Source organism: Asterias amurensis, chromosome 9 (assembly GCF_032118995.1).
Source record: "Asterias amurensis chromosome 9, ASM3211899v1".
Taxonomy (NCBI): Eukaryota; Metazoa; Echinodermata; class Asteroidea; order Forcipulatida; family Asteriidae; genus Asterias; species Asterias amurensis.
The window spans coordinates 8,195,780-8,212,624 of record NC_092656.1 but is presented as its reverse complement, the minus strand read 5'-3'; the positions used below and the strand labels follow the sequence as shown (position 1 = coordinate 8,212,624).

At 39.0% G+C, this 16,845-nt stretch overlaps 1 protein-coding gene across 1 annotated transcript; it reads right to left on the bottom strand.

The window, feature by feature from the left end:
- Nucleotides 1-296: 296 nt before the first annotated feature.
- Nucleotides 297-16,178, bottom strand: LOC139941353 (aldehyde dehydrogenase-like). The gene is made up of 14 exons (XM_071937806.1): nucleotides 15,690-16,178; nucleotides 13,257-13,352; nucleotides 12,513-12,617; nucleotides 11,622-11,762; nucleotides 11,264-11,390; nucleotides 9,537-9,727; nucleotides 7,664-7,777; nucleotides 6,290-6,392; nucleotides 5,637-5,821; nucleotides 5,183-5,347; nucleotides 4,433-4,590; nucleotides 3,493-3,567; nucleotides 2,369-2,408; nucleotides 297-1,995 (listed from the first exon to the last, which is right to left on the bottom strand). Exons 2-14 carry the CDS (start codon nucleotides 13,284-13,286, stop codon nucleotides 1,963-1,965), a joined length of 1,467 nt encoding a protein of 488 aa, XP_071793907.1. The 5' UTR covers nucleotides 13,287-13,352; nucleotides 15,690-16,178; the 3' UTR covers nucleotides 297-1,962.
- Between the last annotated feature and the right edge of the window lie 667 nt (nucleotides 16,179-16,845).

Here is a 16,845-nt window from a genome sequence, read left to right as displayed (position 1 = left end):
ATTTAGCACCGATTTACAATCAAACCAAGGCTGACAGGGCAGAATTGCGGAACCCCTTTTTGTTCCATTTAGCACCGATTTACGATCAAACCAAGGCTTAAGGACAAAACAACCAGAACCCCTTTTGGTAAATTGAGCATCAATATATTCTTTCATTACTGATCCAAAGGTGTTCCGGCCATTCAGTCCTTGCCTTGGTTGTACTGTAATGAACGGAAGTAAGACAAGATGGCTTCATTTTGGTAAAGGAAAGGTCAGAAGAAAAAAAACATACATAAGTAAACAGCTATCAGACACTCTTTAACAGTTTGCATATTTATTTCAAACAATCCAAAAATTTACATGAATAAACCAAAATGTAATTTGAAAAGTATTAATTTATTATACCTTGATATCGTACAAACTATTGAAGTTACAATCAACAATCGATGTAGAATTTCATAATCTTTTTCGTGTGATGAACATATTACATGTATGCCCCCCCCCAATTAACTTGTGGTTTGCATTGCCATAAAAATTGCCCTCCAGAATGACACACATAAATTTTGACTCCCAAGTGGCAACCAAGATTTATCAGGTGATGACATTAGGTGTTGGATCGAATTTGTACACAATGTGACCAGATATAAATGATCACAATATACATGCGGTCCAATATTCAATCCATTGATTGTACAGAGGCTGGGCCGAAATTGTGTGCAGGCCTGGTATTTTGTTCAGAAGCATGGCAAGAGAATTAAGGGCAAGGCAGGGTTCTGTAGTGTAAAGGGCACAGCTCAATGAGGGAAATGTACCTTGTACTGGAACATTCAGAGGGCATGAAGGCAGCAGAGCTGCAAACTCTCCCTGATTCTGCAGAAAGTTTCCTCAAAATAAACTAATCTGTCCTCGAATAGTTTTGAAAATCTCTGTAATCATGGAAACTGTTCCCTTGTATTGAGTGTTCTAAATATCTTCCTGATTGCAAGATGTAAATGTTGGCAGCTTTGATGAATAGGATTTGAAACTTTGCATGGTGGAAATACGATATAGAAAGGTTTGTGGTAACACCATGTAATGACTATCTCTAATGAGTTGGGGTGGTTCTGAAAAGAACCGTTGATTTCAACTCGACGTTTCGATCAGTATGCTCTGATGAAGCTTTGATGAAGGCCTTTGTTGCCTCCATAATGTATCAGACTGATTGTGGATTATATTATAACTTGGACATGCGAGTCTCTGCCCTTAGTCCATCAAGTCACTATACCATCACAAATGTGTAAATGTTGGTTAGCCCTATATAGGACTCTTCCTCTGTGCTGTACACAGCAGTCCTAATTAATAGGGCCCATTTCTGGGACGGAAGTTTTTTAAAGCTTCATGACTCAAATCTTACCTGCAAGAAGCCAACTAATTGAAAGAGATTCACATTCCGACCATGGCAGCATACATTTTTCTGCGCTGGGTTTTGGTCGTCAAATATTCCTCACAAATCTGTAATTTGTAATCTGTAACCCACCACAGAGGACAAATATATGCTGCCATAGGATGTGAATCTGTGGAAGTTTGTGGCTTCTTGCAGGGGAGATTTGATTTATGAAGCTTTTAAAATTTTCCGCCCCAAAAATGGACCCTGATACCCAGTATGTCACTGTAGTATAATATTAAAGGGTAAGGCAGCCAGGGCTAAAATGTTGGTAAACATACATGGACATTATTATGTGGTGTAACATTGGTAGTCTCTTGTTTGACTCCTTGTAAGGTATTTGAAGTTGTGTATGATGAAGGGGCTCTGCTTAATGGATAAAAAACTATCTGTTAAAGAAATATGAATTTATAATTGAAAAGAAAAAGAATATAATTTTACATAAAATTTAAGTATTGCCGTCATTTATTGATAAATTTGGGACATATATGTCCTCTGACATTAAGACAGGATCTTCATCATTGCTGCATTGTGTAGAACAACTCTCTAAGATCTTTCTAGGAATTCTTCTCAGGAACTTTGATGACAACCTAGAAAGAAAAACATGTAATAGTAAGATCAAAACAGATTGTTTACAACTAAACTTGGTTAAAATATTCCCACTTGATAAAAGAAAGTTAGCCATCTTTATGGGCAAATGATATGCAAGTCATTGCTTGAATGCACAACCATGCTTTTTGCATTAAAAAAACCACATGCGGCATGCTGTAGTTCTATCCTTGCATGGTTGGTCAGTGAATTTGGCTGCGTTGAAAAGCTAGTAAAACTTGATGTCCATCTCAAAGGAAGGCCAGACATGGGTCACTTTTCATTGAAGTTCATGGTAGGAGCTTTCAAGGCAAAATGCTGTTGGACTATAAGTTGAGGATTTTAATACATTGTAAATCATCATCTGCTACTCACCGTTTTTATCTCACAGAATTCACTGAGTGATTCTTCACCCCTGTAGGAGGAACAAAGAAAAACTATGTCAACCACTCATTCACAAATCGCCGGAAATCCAGAGGGATTATGTGTTTGCAGGAAGAAATATTCGTAAATGGAATACACATTATGAGAAATGTTTCTGACAGTAACATTTCTTAAATTCAAATTTGCATCTTTTTTCACAACCACATTACTTTGAATTGAATTGGTTCTCAAACTACTATTGAAGGCTGTTGTATGCCTTCTTCTAACCGTAACCAAGGAAGTTTGTATAGCCATTAAAAGGCAGTGGACACTATTGGTAACTACTCAAAATAATTATTAGCATAAAACCTTACTTGGTAACGAGTAATGGGCAGAGGTTGATAGTATAAAACATTGTGAGAAACGGCTCCCTCTGAAGTGACGTAGTTTTCGAGAAAGAAGTTATTTTCCACGAATTTGTTTTCGAGACCTCAAGTTTAGAATTTGAGGTCTCGAAATCAAGCATCTGAAAGCACACAACTTCGTGTAACACAGTTTTTTTTTTTTTTCATAGTTATCTCAAGCGACCAATTGAGCTCAAATTTTCACAGGTTTGTTATTTTATGCATATAGTTGAGATACAGCAAGTGAGAAGACTGGTCTTTGACAATTACCAATAGTGTCCACTGGCTTTAAGGAGTGTACCCTGTAACACCCTTTTGATCATTACAGAGGCCTGTATGCTTCGTTTTTGAAAGGGCAAGAGCACCAATGCATTTTCTCCTTGTTAACGAGCACCCTATGAGGAAAATGTATTTGTACTTGAGCCTTTAAGGGCACCAAGGCAATGACCAGGGGTGGATTTCACAAAGGTAGTCCTAACTTAGGACTAGTCCCAGGCAATGCTAAGAGATAGGACTGGTCCTAAGTTAGGACCAGTAACTCATCCTAACTTAGGACTGGTCCTATCTCTTAGCATTGCCTAGGACTAGTCCTAAGTTAGGACTACCTTTGTGAAATCCACCCCAGGGCACGGAGGCAATTGCCTTTGTAGCCTCCAACAAGTATCAGGGCTGAGATGAAGTTGTAACTAAGGACCCATAAAGATATCACTGAGCCGATGATTCCAAACTTACCCTTCCCGTCCAACACCAGACATGTTGTAGCCTCCAAATGGAGCATGATGATCGACCACTCCATACGTGTTGACCCTGATGGACAATGAAAGAAAATATGACCAAAACCCTGTCTACATAATCCAAACAGTTCACCCAGACTTTATGTTTTGATGAATTTTGGACTAAAAGTTTGGGGGTGACTCGTACCCCTTCTGTGACGTCAATCGAGGCAGACTTTGCCTCGATCGATCATCGAACACACATACGTGCAAGTACATTCAATTCCTAGTCTTGTACGTTTCAAAAAAGTTTTTTTCTTGCATTTTTCCGGCAATGTCGACCAGATGTATTGCTGCTGGATGCAGCAAAACAACTAAAGATGGGGTCAGTTTACAACTCTTTTCCAGCGCTGTGCAGCAAACACTTCGAGCCGTTGTGCTTTGAGAATCCGGAATACACTACACATTTTGACATGTAGAGAAAAGTTCTTTTCTAAAACATGACGCCATTCCAACAATTTTTCCAGCTAGTGGGAAAGTTGAAGAAGGTACCTGAAAGACGTAACGAACCTAAAGGAGCATTTGCCTAACGTGAAAAAAATCAGGTATGGTTTCAACTTTGAGGGCATGTTTTAGCTTACGCCAAGCGTCACTATCTTGTGTTGGCACTGCATGTGATTCATCGCGCCTTGATTGACATCACGAACAGCGCCCTCTCAGGTCGGGCTAATTTACAAATTTGATAAATAACATGGAAACTAGTTTTTTTAACCGTATTTAATTGTTTATTCATATTCCACTCATCAAAACACATATTTTAGTGACAAAAGCTTTATTTTGACAAAACACCACTTCCAGGTGACTTTAAGGAGTGTGAGTGCAATTGAGTGTTTTATTTCAATTTTTCGGATTACTGTGTGTAGTTTGGTTCTCAAGAGTGCAAAGAATTGACAACTTACCAAACGACTCCGGCCCGGACGCTGTTGGCGATTGCAAGAGCTTTATCAATGTCTTTGGTGATGACGGCAGCGGCAAGACCAAACTCTGTATCGTTAGCTCGATCAATAACTTCCTCCAGAGTCTTAAACTTGATGATCTGCTGAACGGGACCAAAGATCTGGAGGAAATGTACGGAAAAGATAAATGTACGGAAAAGATAAAAGTACGGAAAAGATAAAAGTACGAACTTGCAGTTCCACATTGAATTGAAAAATTCTACAAATTCTGATGAGTTTGGTCCGGTTGGCATAGTGGTACCATTCCTCGCCTTCAATCTCGATGACCCTGGTTCGAATCCTGTTGGGGTACTTTATGGATTGGGTTTTCAGTCCCTACTTGACAGCTAGGGTTTTCCCTTGAATAATTCTCTAGGGTTTTCCTGCCACATCTAAAACTTAAACTTCCTTCCTTGTCTTCTCTCCATTGGGTATTTGCCTAAAGGTGATTAAGTTTGCTTTTCTGAGAATAAATGGCATCACTAGCAGAATAAATAAAAAGAAATGTTGTTTTGTTTTGTGTATAAAAGGTATTTGTTGACTGCTATCACAGTGTGAGGACCACGTCATTACTGGATGTTAATGACCTTGGCTGGTGGCTACCCACTAAATTAAAGGACCTCGGCCACTAACCAGATTACTTAACTAAACTAACTTAACTACCATCAACTAAACCTGGCTCCTTCCACTTTTATTGCCTAATTAAAAACTGACCTCTTCTCTGGCAATTTTCATATCATCAGTCACTTCTGAGAAGACAGTCGACTCGATGAAGTTACCCTTCCCTTCGATACGCTTTCCTCCGCACTGCAGCTTAGCTCCCTCATTCTTTCCACTTTCAATTAGCTCCATGATTTTGCTAACCTGGTCTGTGTCAATCTGTATAAAAGGCAAATCAAACTTGTTTTCAAAACAGAATCAGATTTTGAGATCAATTATTATTTATGTATTATACAAAATATTAAGAAAGATTTAACCAGACGATCACTTTCTCTTTATGACTTGAAATATAAAAGTTGCGTCTCTAAAGGTGATTTGCTGCTGCTTTCCAGGTTGTCCATGAACTTAGGTGTGATGATGGGTTATTTGAAATTCTATTGGCAAGGGCACCAAGGCAATGGTCAGGGGGGACATGCCAGTTGCCCCTTTGCCTCTGTCCAACACTTACAATAGGTCCAGACTCTGTCTTCTCATCATAAGGGTTTCCGGTGATTCTCTTCTGTGCACGCTCAGCACTCTTCTTAACAAACTCATCGTAGATGCCCTCCTGGACGTAGGTCCTAGTTCCCGCACAGCAGACTTGCCCCGAGTGGCAGAACAGCGCACCGTGGCTCACCTCTACTGCATAGTCCACTGAGAAAGTAGAAGACATTGTTCATACATTGAAACGGAAAAAGCGTTTGAACAAATTGGTTATTCTTATTATGATTATGTCCATTCTAAAATGGCCAGGATTAATAAAAGTGGTTTTGGTAAGTATTTCTTAAAAATTCTGCTCTGCCCATGTTCCTAGTAGATGATACCAATGCCTACAGCCTTATGGACTGTGAAGGGGGTAACCCTGTTTCACCCCAGGAGTAGGTGGCAATGTGCGCCCGTGTGGCAGTCGATTTGAGTCAATAGCCCAAATCAGTTAAGTGTAGCCCTCACCTTGAAATGGCCTTCCGGTCTTGTAATATTAGGCGACCTTGCTTTAAACAAATTTATATTTTATAAAATAATATGTGACCTTGCAAATTAAAACTAAAAATCCCCCACCAATAAGAACTAATTTTGTACCCTGCCTGTATACATTTACGATAACTGATCTGAAACACTTACAATCTGCATCAGCAAATACCACGTTAGGGCTCTTCCCTCCAAGCTCAAGAGCTACATGTTTCAGATTACTCCGACCTGATGCTTGCTGAATCAACTTGCCAACCTTAAAAAATAACCAAAAATATTCAAATAAATTACCTTAAATGTAAAGATTTTTTTAAACGGATTTGTTTGTGTTTTACCCATGGACAGTGTTGAGCACTGTATACTCGATACTTTTCCTGAGTGCTGTGAACAAGTCTATGGGCTTAATACTTGGATGGGATTCGAACCTACGACCTTTGTCAATCTATAGAGCAGATATTTTACCACTAGACCACCAAGCTTACCCAGTAGCTAGTAGGCAATTCTTTATTTTAGCAGGGGAACTGCAATAACTTGGATAGATGTTAAAACAAAAAGTTTGCACAATGGATAAAGAATGCTATTCGAATATATGGCATTTGCATGGTGATGGGGTATTGGTTTGTGGTGACATCATACTTGTATCTACTTACTTGCTACATTGGTACATGTAGATAGATTATGTTCTTTTTAAAACTTGTATCGCTTTGCATTCTACTATGGTGGAGTTAGTTTTTCACAGAATTCAGGAGATTTCTCAGTTCTGAAAAGAACTGTCCTGCTTTTGTGTTTGCTAAATGTATTTGCTGATTTGGGTTCAAACAAAGCTCTGTGTCAAATAATGATTACTATGATAAGCCCATCGAGCATAGATTTATAAAGCACTATAAAGAACTGTGTAGTATTTGTTGTTATAACACCCCTTGCAAGTATTCTGCCTGCTCATTGGTTTAGAGCGCGTCACATGACATGTCTTAGATTTGCTAGACGACGGCCTTGTGATAGAGCTTCGGTTTGCCATGCGCTAGTCCGAAGACTAGCACATGGCGCCGTGCGCTAGTCCGACAGACTAGCACACGGCGTGCAGTACCCAGACGTCCGTTGCGTGTACGAGGATGATAAATTAATAGTCTGTAACCATTTCGGATTGTCCGACACTACATGCTACACAGTAGGTAAAAGTATTTGCAATCTGTGTTCGCGTCGTCCGTGGAATGTAGCATTCAGGTATGTAACTTAATAATAATAATACAGGTTTTAGAAATGTTTGGGGTGTTATAAAACAAATATTGACTGCTTTTACTCGTGCAATGGTTAAAAACTATGACTCCCTCGGTGATCCCCGGAGCGTTCTATTTTCCCTCGGCTTCGCCTCGGGAAAATAGAACGCTACAGGGATCACCTCGGGAGTCATAGTTTTAACCATAGCACTCGAAGCAGTCAATATTTGTATACTATGATAAGCCCATCGAGCATAGATTTATAAAGCACTCTAAAGAACTGTGTAGTATTTGTTGATAGCAAGCTTACCTGTACAGAGCCAGTGAACGTAACCATATCAACATTCATGTGTTCTGAGAGGGAGGCACCAGCTGTAGGTCCATACCCAGGGACGATGTTGAAAACACCAGCTGGGAAACCTGCCTAAAATAAATAATCATACGGGAGGTATTTTTATTGTATGACTCCGTCATGGCCTTATTTAGCTTTTGATCCAAACCGGACCTTTTCAGAGGCATAAAACAATTTATTGTTATTGTTATATTATTCTTGTAATGAAACCATAGGGCTCTCAAAAGCAAACTAGCTGTGACCTGGGCCCAAACTTCATGGAGCTTCTGAAGCTTTAAGCAAAACAATACAACAGCTACATAAAGTAGGTGGTGACTTTAAACTGAAGAATTGATGGCCAGTTTGCAATGAAATGCTTGGCGGCCACCTTTGAAAGAAAAGAAAGGGACCCTCACCCTCCTCTTTTTGGAGAAACCCGGATGATCAACTGGTATATTTTTTTTACTTGGCCTTGCTTTGCACTGGTATCTCAATACAGCTTGAGAATTCAATTTTCAATTATTCTTATTTCAATGCATCAACAGACTTTGATGAACAAAAATTTGAGTCCCAAAACGATTGTATCTATGAAAAGAAAGAATTTAAAAAAAAAATCTACGTAAAAAAATTCCTCCTTCCTTTTTTTGAAAGAAGGCAAGACGTCAAACATGTTTTTATTTTATTTTGCCTTCAACAGAACAATGTCTTGACAATATTCTGCCATTGTCATTCCTGTCATGATATAATCATTATGAGCATTGTTGATAAAAGGGACTAACCTGAAGATAAGAGTGTGTGATTAGATCACCTGAGCAGAATACACAAACCTTGTACAGACCATGCTAAATAGACCATGCTAAATATACCTTATCATACTTTGTTGCTCTGTGCTGCATCTAGCAGGGTTAATTTAAATCAAAAACTTTGTCGCACCGCTACCTCAAATCCCATACTTTGTTGTGTGAGCCTGCGTTAAAGACAGTGGACACTATTGGTAATTGTCGAAGACCAGCTTCTCACTTGGTGTATCTCAACATATGCATAAAATAACAAACCTGTGAAAATTTGAGCTAAATCGGTTGTAGAAGTTGCGAGATAATAATGAAAGAAAGAAAAACCCTTGTCACACGAAGTTGTGTGCTGTCTGATGCTTGGGTCTCGAAATCAAATTCGTGGAAAATTACTTCTTTCTCGAAAACTATGGCACTTCAGAGGGAGCTGTTTCTCACAACGTTTTATACTATCAACCTCTCCCCATTACTCGTAATCAAGAAAGGTTTTGTGATAATAATTTTTTTGAGTAATTACCAATAGTGTCCACTGTCTTTAAGCAGGGTTAACTCAAACCCCATACCATATCTCATAAGATTTTTCAAATAAGTTCATATCTTTAACAAACTATCAAAGGTAAAGGCAGTGGACACTATTGGTAATTACTCAAAATAATTATTATCATAAAACCTTACTCGGTGACGAGTAATGGCATGGGGAGAGGTTGGTAGATGGTAGTATAAAACATTGTGAGAAACGGCTCCTTCTGAAGTGACATAGTTTTCGAGAAAGAAGTAATTTTCCACGAGTTTGATTTCGAGACCTCAGATTAAGAATTTGAGGTCTCGAAATCAACCGTCTAATAGCACACAACTTCGTGTGACAAGGGTGTTTTTTTCTTTCATTTTTATCTTGCAACTTCGATGACCAATTGAGCTCAAATTTTCACAGGTTTGTTATTTTATGCATATGTTGAGATACACCAAGTGAGAAGACTGGTCTTTGACAATTACCAATAGTGTTCAGTGTGTTTAAGTCCAAGTGTTTTAACTAAACTTAACAAATACATGTAGGGCCTTACCTCTTTGACCAGAGAAGCGATGTATAAAGCTGTGAGTGGTGTCTGTTCTGCAGGCTTGACCACGATGGTGTTACCGCAGGCAAGGGCTGTCGCCACCTTGCGCATCATAACTGCTATTGGAAAATTCCAGGGTGTGATGGCACCGATTACGCCCTTGGGCTCATAGCGTGTGTAGCAGAAGAGTTTACCATCTAAATAGATAAATAAATGATAACACCTTTGGTAATTGTCAAAGACCAGTCTTCTCACTTGGTGTAGGTCAACGTATGCACAAAATAACAAACCTGTGAAAATTTGAACTCGATTGATCCTCAAAGTTGCGAGATAATAATGGGGAAAAAAACACCCTTGTCACACGGAGTTGTGTGCTGTCAGATGCTTGATTTCGGGACCTCAAAATCTAATTCTGAGGTCTCGATATCAAATTCGTGGCAAACGACTTCTTTCTCAAAAACTATGTTACTTCAAAAGGAGCCATTTCTCACAATGTTTTATTCTATCAACAGCTCTCCATTATTTGATACCAAGTAAGTTTTTATGCTAACAATTATTTTGAGTAATTACCAATAGTGTCCTCTGCTTTTAAAGGGGTACTTTTTTGTCATGATCGTAGCAGGTCTGTGGCTGCACATGAAATTATAAACTCTAACTCAGTTTACTGCAGACGCCTGCTGGCCATATCAGATCTGTGGCCAGTGCAAGCAAGTGGCAGTAACTTGGTTTATTAAACATGTTTTCTCATTCCGATATGCGCAAGAATTCCCTCCAGTCTATAATCCTCGCGATCTACACACAATGGCTAGAGTATTAAGGGTTATGGATTTTATTAGGAAAACACATTAGTGGTGACGGGGCATATTATGTGTACATGTATGTATTCATTTTTAATGTGGCGATTAAGCCGCAGCTGATAGTGATAATTTGGGCACTGCCTTGTGGTGAATCTTATTATCATTGTGGCGACTTGTGGCCAAGCAGTTAAGAGCACCGGACTCAAGCTCTGGTCTGTTCAGCAGAGTGTGAGTTCAATCAAATCCTGGTCATGACACTTGTGTCCTTGAGCAAGATACTTTACCAATTACAGTTATTTTGCTTTGTCCTTCGGATTGGAGATTAAGCTGTAGGTCCCATGTTCTAGGATGTGCAAATATAAAATAATCCAGAATAATTATCGTGGAAGAGTAGGGGTTAACACTGGTGTTTTTAGTTCACATAGCAAGCACCTTCGTTGACAGGTTTCCTCAGGCTTGCAAGCTGCAGTGATTAAATGAGGCATCCTTGGTTTCATTACCAGAGATTGTGAAAGTGTCGTGGCCGAGCGGTTAGGAGCACCAAATTCAAACTCTGGTGTTTCCGATCAGCAGAGTGTGGGTTCGAATCCCCAGCCGTGACACTTGTGTCCTTAAGCAAGACACTTAACCATTGCTTCGTCCTTCGGATGGAACGTAAAGCCATTGGTCCCATGTGTTGTGTAATCATGTAAAAGAACCCAATGAATTTATCAAAAAGAGAAGGGGTTCGCCCCAGTGCTCCTGGCTGTGGCTGCTGTATGCGCCGTAGCACCTTGTGAACCATTATAAGGTGCTAAATAATGGGGTCTCAGAATTCATCACTGTAATAACCTATCTTTCTGAAAGTTTAGTATATTACTCAGTGCCGTGGGTACCTTGTTTGGTAGATACATGTATGTGCACTATATAAGACTTTGATATTATATAATAACTTACCAAGGGGAATGGTCTTCCCGTGTATCTTGTCAGCCCATCCTGCATAGTAGCGGATCATCCCAACAGCTCGTTTCACACTGCCTGTACTCATTTTTATGATCATACCATTGTCCACTGTCTCCAAAGACTACAAAGACATGTTGAAAGTTGTGTATTAATTATCAATGTTTTGTTTTTAAAATGAAATGAAAGATTTTGTCATAGAATTTACACACAGGGGTTGTTCATAAAGATCAAGCGAAGTGAATTTTTTACAAATAATATATCCTCCCCCGAAAACTTAATTTTAAATTTACAGGGTTTTTTTTTATAGTAAAATACAATTCAATGCTTGCCTAAATATAAGGTCTTTACTTACTGCCAGATATTCCACATCTCTCTGAAGTAAGTCAGCCAACTTCAAGAGATATTCTGCTCTCTTTGAGGCATCCATAGTTCTCCATGGTGACCCACGTTTGAAAGCCTCCTTTGCAGCTTTGACCGCCAAGTCAATATCTGCCTGTTAAAATGATACAACAAAATAATTCAGTATACATGTATGTTTGGTTTGCGGTAGCTCCATGTGTGTGTCTAATTGCTGGGTCTTTTGGGAACTTGTCTTGTTTTATATTCTACTACCGTGGAATAGGTTTTTTGGAATTCAGGAGACTGCTTTTAACATACTTCTTCTGCGGAAGGTAGAAAATTGGCTGGTACAATAGCTTTAGTGGAACAAGAGGGGAAATCTCATTTTAACTTCACTATACTGTGGAGTGACTTCTTTTAAGAACTCATGATCGCAACATTTTGACTACTATGTAGCTTGCTGTAGTTGATGGCTAGTTATAGGCCTATAGCTTCAGTTGTCGTTTCAGGTTGTGTGGCCGCAGCCCAGGCCCGTAACTTGGGATAGCGCCAACATAGAGCTCAATAGCTCAGTTGGTTTTATTGGGGCGAGAGGTGTCGATATGGCGCACTGCCCTTGGTTTTAGCGAGGTTGGCCCAGCCCTTGCTCCATCCCTCCCATTAAGAGTACTGTTTCTCCATTGTAAACAGGGCCCCGTTCTCTTGGTAGTGCTAAATTTATACCCCCGCTCAAGGCATCCATGAAGGTGCATGATTAAATATGATGTAAGTCCCGAATCGCCGAAAGTAGACTCTTGAAATTAGACTCTTGAAATAGAGGCCTGGAAAGTGACAAGTTATGCCATAATGATGAACAGGGCAGCTGTATGTTGCAGGACATTTCTAAAGAGTTTCAAAATCATACCTTATCCCCTTCTTGGATGTCACAGATTTTCTCTCCCGTCGTTGGGTTGATGGTGGGGAATGTCTTCCCACTCACAGAGTTTACAAACTCATTGTTGATAAACAACTGCATAGAACAAGAAGAGATAACAGTGTAGTGACTTGAAATTAAGATGCAGGAGACAAAAAAGACAGTGGACACTATTGGTAATTGTCAAAGACCAGGTCCTCACTGTATCTCAACATATAATATATGCATAAAATAAAATGAAAATTTGAGCTTGATTGGTCGTCGGAGTTGCGAGATAACTATGAAAGAAAAAAACACCCCAACCACACGATGTTGTGTGCTTTCAGATGCTTGATTTCGGTACCTCAAATTCTAAATTTGAGGTCTCTAAATCAAATTCGTGGAAAATTACTTCTTTCTCGAAAACTACGTCACTTCAGAGGGAGCCGTTTCTCACAATGTACTATATTATCAACCTCTCCCAATTACTCATTACCACTGCCTTTAACTCTAGTCGTTGTGAAATCAGCAGTTACATGTACAATGTACCTTGGGGGATTCGAACCAACAATCTTGTAATTGCAAGTCCTGTTTTCCCCCTTGTTTTATAGGTTTCCCAAGGTTTCAGAGCTAAAATGGTTAAGTTCACTTATAATGCATCCTTGGTTTGATTACCAGAAGAAGAAAAAAATAATAAGAAGTAGAATAAATTAATAAGATCAATATAAATGACAGAAGAGAGCTATATATAATTACCTGTGAGTACTTTACTTCTGGTACGGCCATGTTTACCAAGCTAATGACTGCAAGGGGTGTAGGGGTGCAACTGGTTCTCTTATACTGACCTTTTGCCTGCAAAGCAACAGTAAGCACTAACACCACTTAAAAAAAATACACCAGTTGATCATCCATTGATTTCTTTTTCAAGATGGCCGCTGAGTATTTCAAATCAAACAGGCCACCAATACTTCAGGTTGAACCCATCTCACACTTAGTTTATATACCTATTTGTTGCATGAGGACCTGTGTTAACACTATTAACAAGGGTCAATTTGCACTAAAAAAATTTGCTGGTAGGCATTCACTCATGGCTTTATGACGATGGTCACACGTGTTCGGGAGCGTCACATTAAATTCAGAAAAAGCTCCCAGGCCAGTCCTTTTGAAAAGATGGATTAATTTTGTTCATGTTCTTTTAACAAAAATTCCAAAATAAAAAATAGTCAAAAAAAAAAAACAGGATGAGGGTGGGGACGATCAACTGGTATTTTTTTATTTGGCCTTATAAAAATAGGCAGAAATGAGATCAAATAAAATGCACAAAATGAATAATGAATAGTTTAATGCATGTAAAAAGCGGCCCAACCCTCTTTTTTCATCCTACCCCCTGCCAGTACAGTGACATATAGCCAGACATTCCACTTACTTTATATATAGGGGGGGGGGTGTCAAAACAATAAATGAACCCCCTTCCCCATTAAAAATATTTGTGCATGGAGGCATAGGTTGTATCTAGAATGGTCTTTGCAACCTCCCCCCCCCCACCCCAATGAAAATTTCTGATTTAAAAAGTTTGCCCACCTCTAAAAGGAATTTTCTTTGAGTTTACACCACCCATTGTATATGGCCTTCTAGCCAGCCCTGGTAGGACGTCTAAACCCTAGGGGCCTCTTTTGAATTTACACCATGCCTACCCATTGACTAAATTGTCTTTGAATTTACACCAGGGCATTTCCAAGCCAATGTGGACGTGACTAAAAAAAATCAAATTGTGCCTACATGTTTCTTTACACTTTCTTATTATTTCACACACATGCCAGGATCAACTTCAAAACTTTTTTTAGGATTTGCTTCACAGTTTGATTATAAAAAAAAATCATTTGTTCGGGGAAAGTGTATTTTTCAGTGGGAAAACTTTAAAAACTTTGACTTTTTTCAAATGGGTCCAATGTTTTCAGCAATAAGCAGTTTTCAATAAAAGTCATTACATTTTATATCCATGAAATATGGTGTTCAAGAAATATTCATCAAATTTTAAACATCACCCTCCACTTTTCCTTTCATCGCTTACCTTCAGATACTTTAGATATAGTGTAGCACGAGTTACCGAAACATACATTTTTTAATTTAACAACAAAACGGTGACACTTTAATTGATGCCAATTAATATCTATCTTCTACCATTGGTGCCTCAAGTATTTATAAGAAATTGAACTGTCAAGCATTATCTACTACATTTTAATGATCCGTTAAAAACTGAGTTACCGGTAGCACGAGTCACCGATGTCGCACGAGTTACCGCAACTCACTCTCCCCTAAACCAGCAGGAGGATTCAGTTAGTTTTACCAAGTATTACTTGACAACAACTGAGAGCTCTCTTCTGCATATAATGATATGCATAAATGCAATATTAAAGCCTGGGGTCTATGGTAGGCAGTGGCAGGCAAACTACTAAAGACCTAACAGTGAGATTTGTGATGGTCGATGGTTTGTAAATATTGTGGTTGAATATGAAGCCTTATAAAGGAGACCACTTTCCCGGTGAAATTGTGCAAATTGGGCAAAATTATTATACAAGTTGCTGAGGAATGCTATTTAAGAAACTTTGACATTTTGTGAAATAATAGTAAGTTGTTAATGGCCGGACAAACTGTAGCACGAGTTACCGTAGCACGAGTTACCCTGTCTTTTGCATATCAATGTGAAATTAAGAAGAGCACATCTTTCTAAGGTATACCATAATAAACTTCTAGGCATAGTAGTTACTCATCATACAATCAATTAGACTTGATTGGTTTTTGTTTTAGGACACGATCAAAATAAAAATGGGCAATTTTTTAGCATGTCCTCTACTTGTAGCACGAGTTACCGATATTCAGAGCTGTCCCATGCATACAACAATTAAGTTTTTTCTAGTCAAATTACTATGAGGATCTAGCCTTGGATGTTGGCTTTCAAAATACAAAACATTAAGATTCAAATCAAATATGTTTAATAACTGGAGCCTGGAGTATGAAAAAGGACACCATAAACTGTAGCACAAGTTACCATGGAATTGCCCACCAGCACCGGTGGTATGATACACACTACAACGACTCTACACAGTGGTGGTGTCAAATCAAAGGAAATTTCATTGGGGGTGGGCAAATGGGTAGGCTTCATAAAAAAATGTACCCCAATAATTTTACCTCTATTCTCTGCTTGGGTAGAGCTCCTGCCTGCAGTGTGTACAGTGTGTGTAGGCCCACAGTGGTCTAAAAACCCATGCAATCGTTATATAATGATGTTCATGCAGTCATGTGTCCACAGCTTGCATTAGCAAGGATCACAAAGCACAGAGAGCAAGACTTCGGGTAATGATACCATAGGCTGGCTATGTTATAAAATCAAGATAACAGTTAACCAGTCATGAGTATCACTGATACAAAGCAAGGCCATGCCCCCTACTCATTCTGTGAGCATGGATCGTGCACAATCAAGCTTGAGAGCAAGAGTACTGGTAATGATATCATAGGCTGCCTACATTATTGTTATCTAGATAAAGGGTAACCAGTATGTAGGCTGCCTACATTGTTATCTAGATAAAGGGTAACCAGTATCAGAAAAAAGCAAGGCCATACCCTTACTCAGTAATCTGGGCAACCTAAATGCCTTCCGTCTAGATAGCCTGTATGCACGAAGCCTGGTATCAAAGATCACCACATTAGGTCATGTGACAATCACTCAGGTCATGTGACATTTAGATAAGGTGACCATCAGGGCCCAATTTCATAGAGCCGCTAAGCACAAAAAGTTGCTTAGCATGAAATTTCTTCCTGAATAAAAACTGGATTAACAACCAAAATTTCCATTTTGTTGCATATTGCTTGTTACTGGTATTCAGCTGTTGTTTGCTAAATGCTGAAAATCACGTGGAAACTTTGTTGGTAATCCTGTTTTTATCAATGAAGAAATTTCATGCTAAGCAATTTTGTTGTGCTTAGCAGCTCTATGAAATTGGGCATACTTCATAATGTGCACCCACTATTTATAGCCACTAAGCAGACTAAAATGTACTGTACATGGAGGGGTTTTGACGTTAGATAAAAACAAACATAGCTGAGATAGAGGATCAGAAGGACTTCATAGATTATGAATGTAGAGCAATGAAGGTCGAATTAGATTTTACCCCCCACGGTCATTTGACTTGGGCCAATTAGTGTGGCCCTTCGTTCGAGCTCCTTTCTCTTCCTTCCTCCATGATACCATCAACCTCTCCTAATTACTCGTCACCAAGAAAGGTTTATGCTAATAATTAATTTTAGTAGTTACCAATAGTGTCCATTGCCTTTAATTCAATTTGGA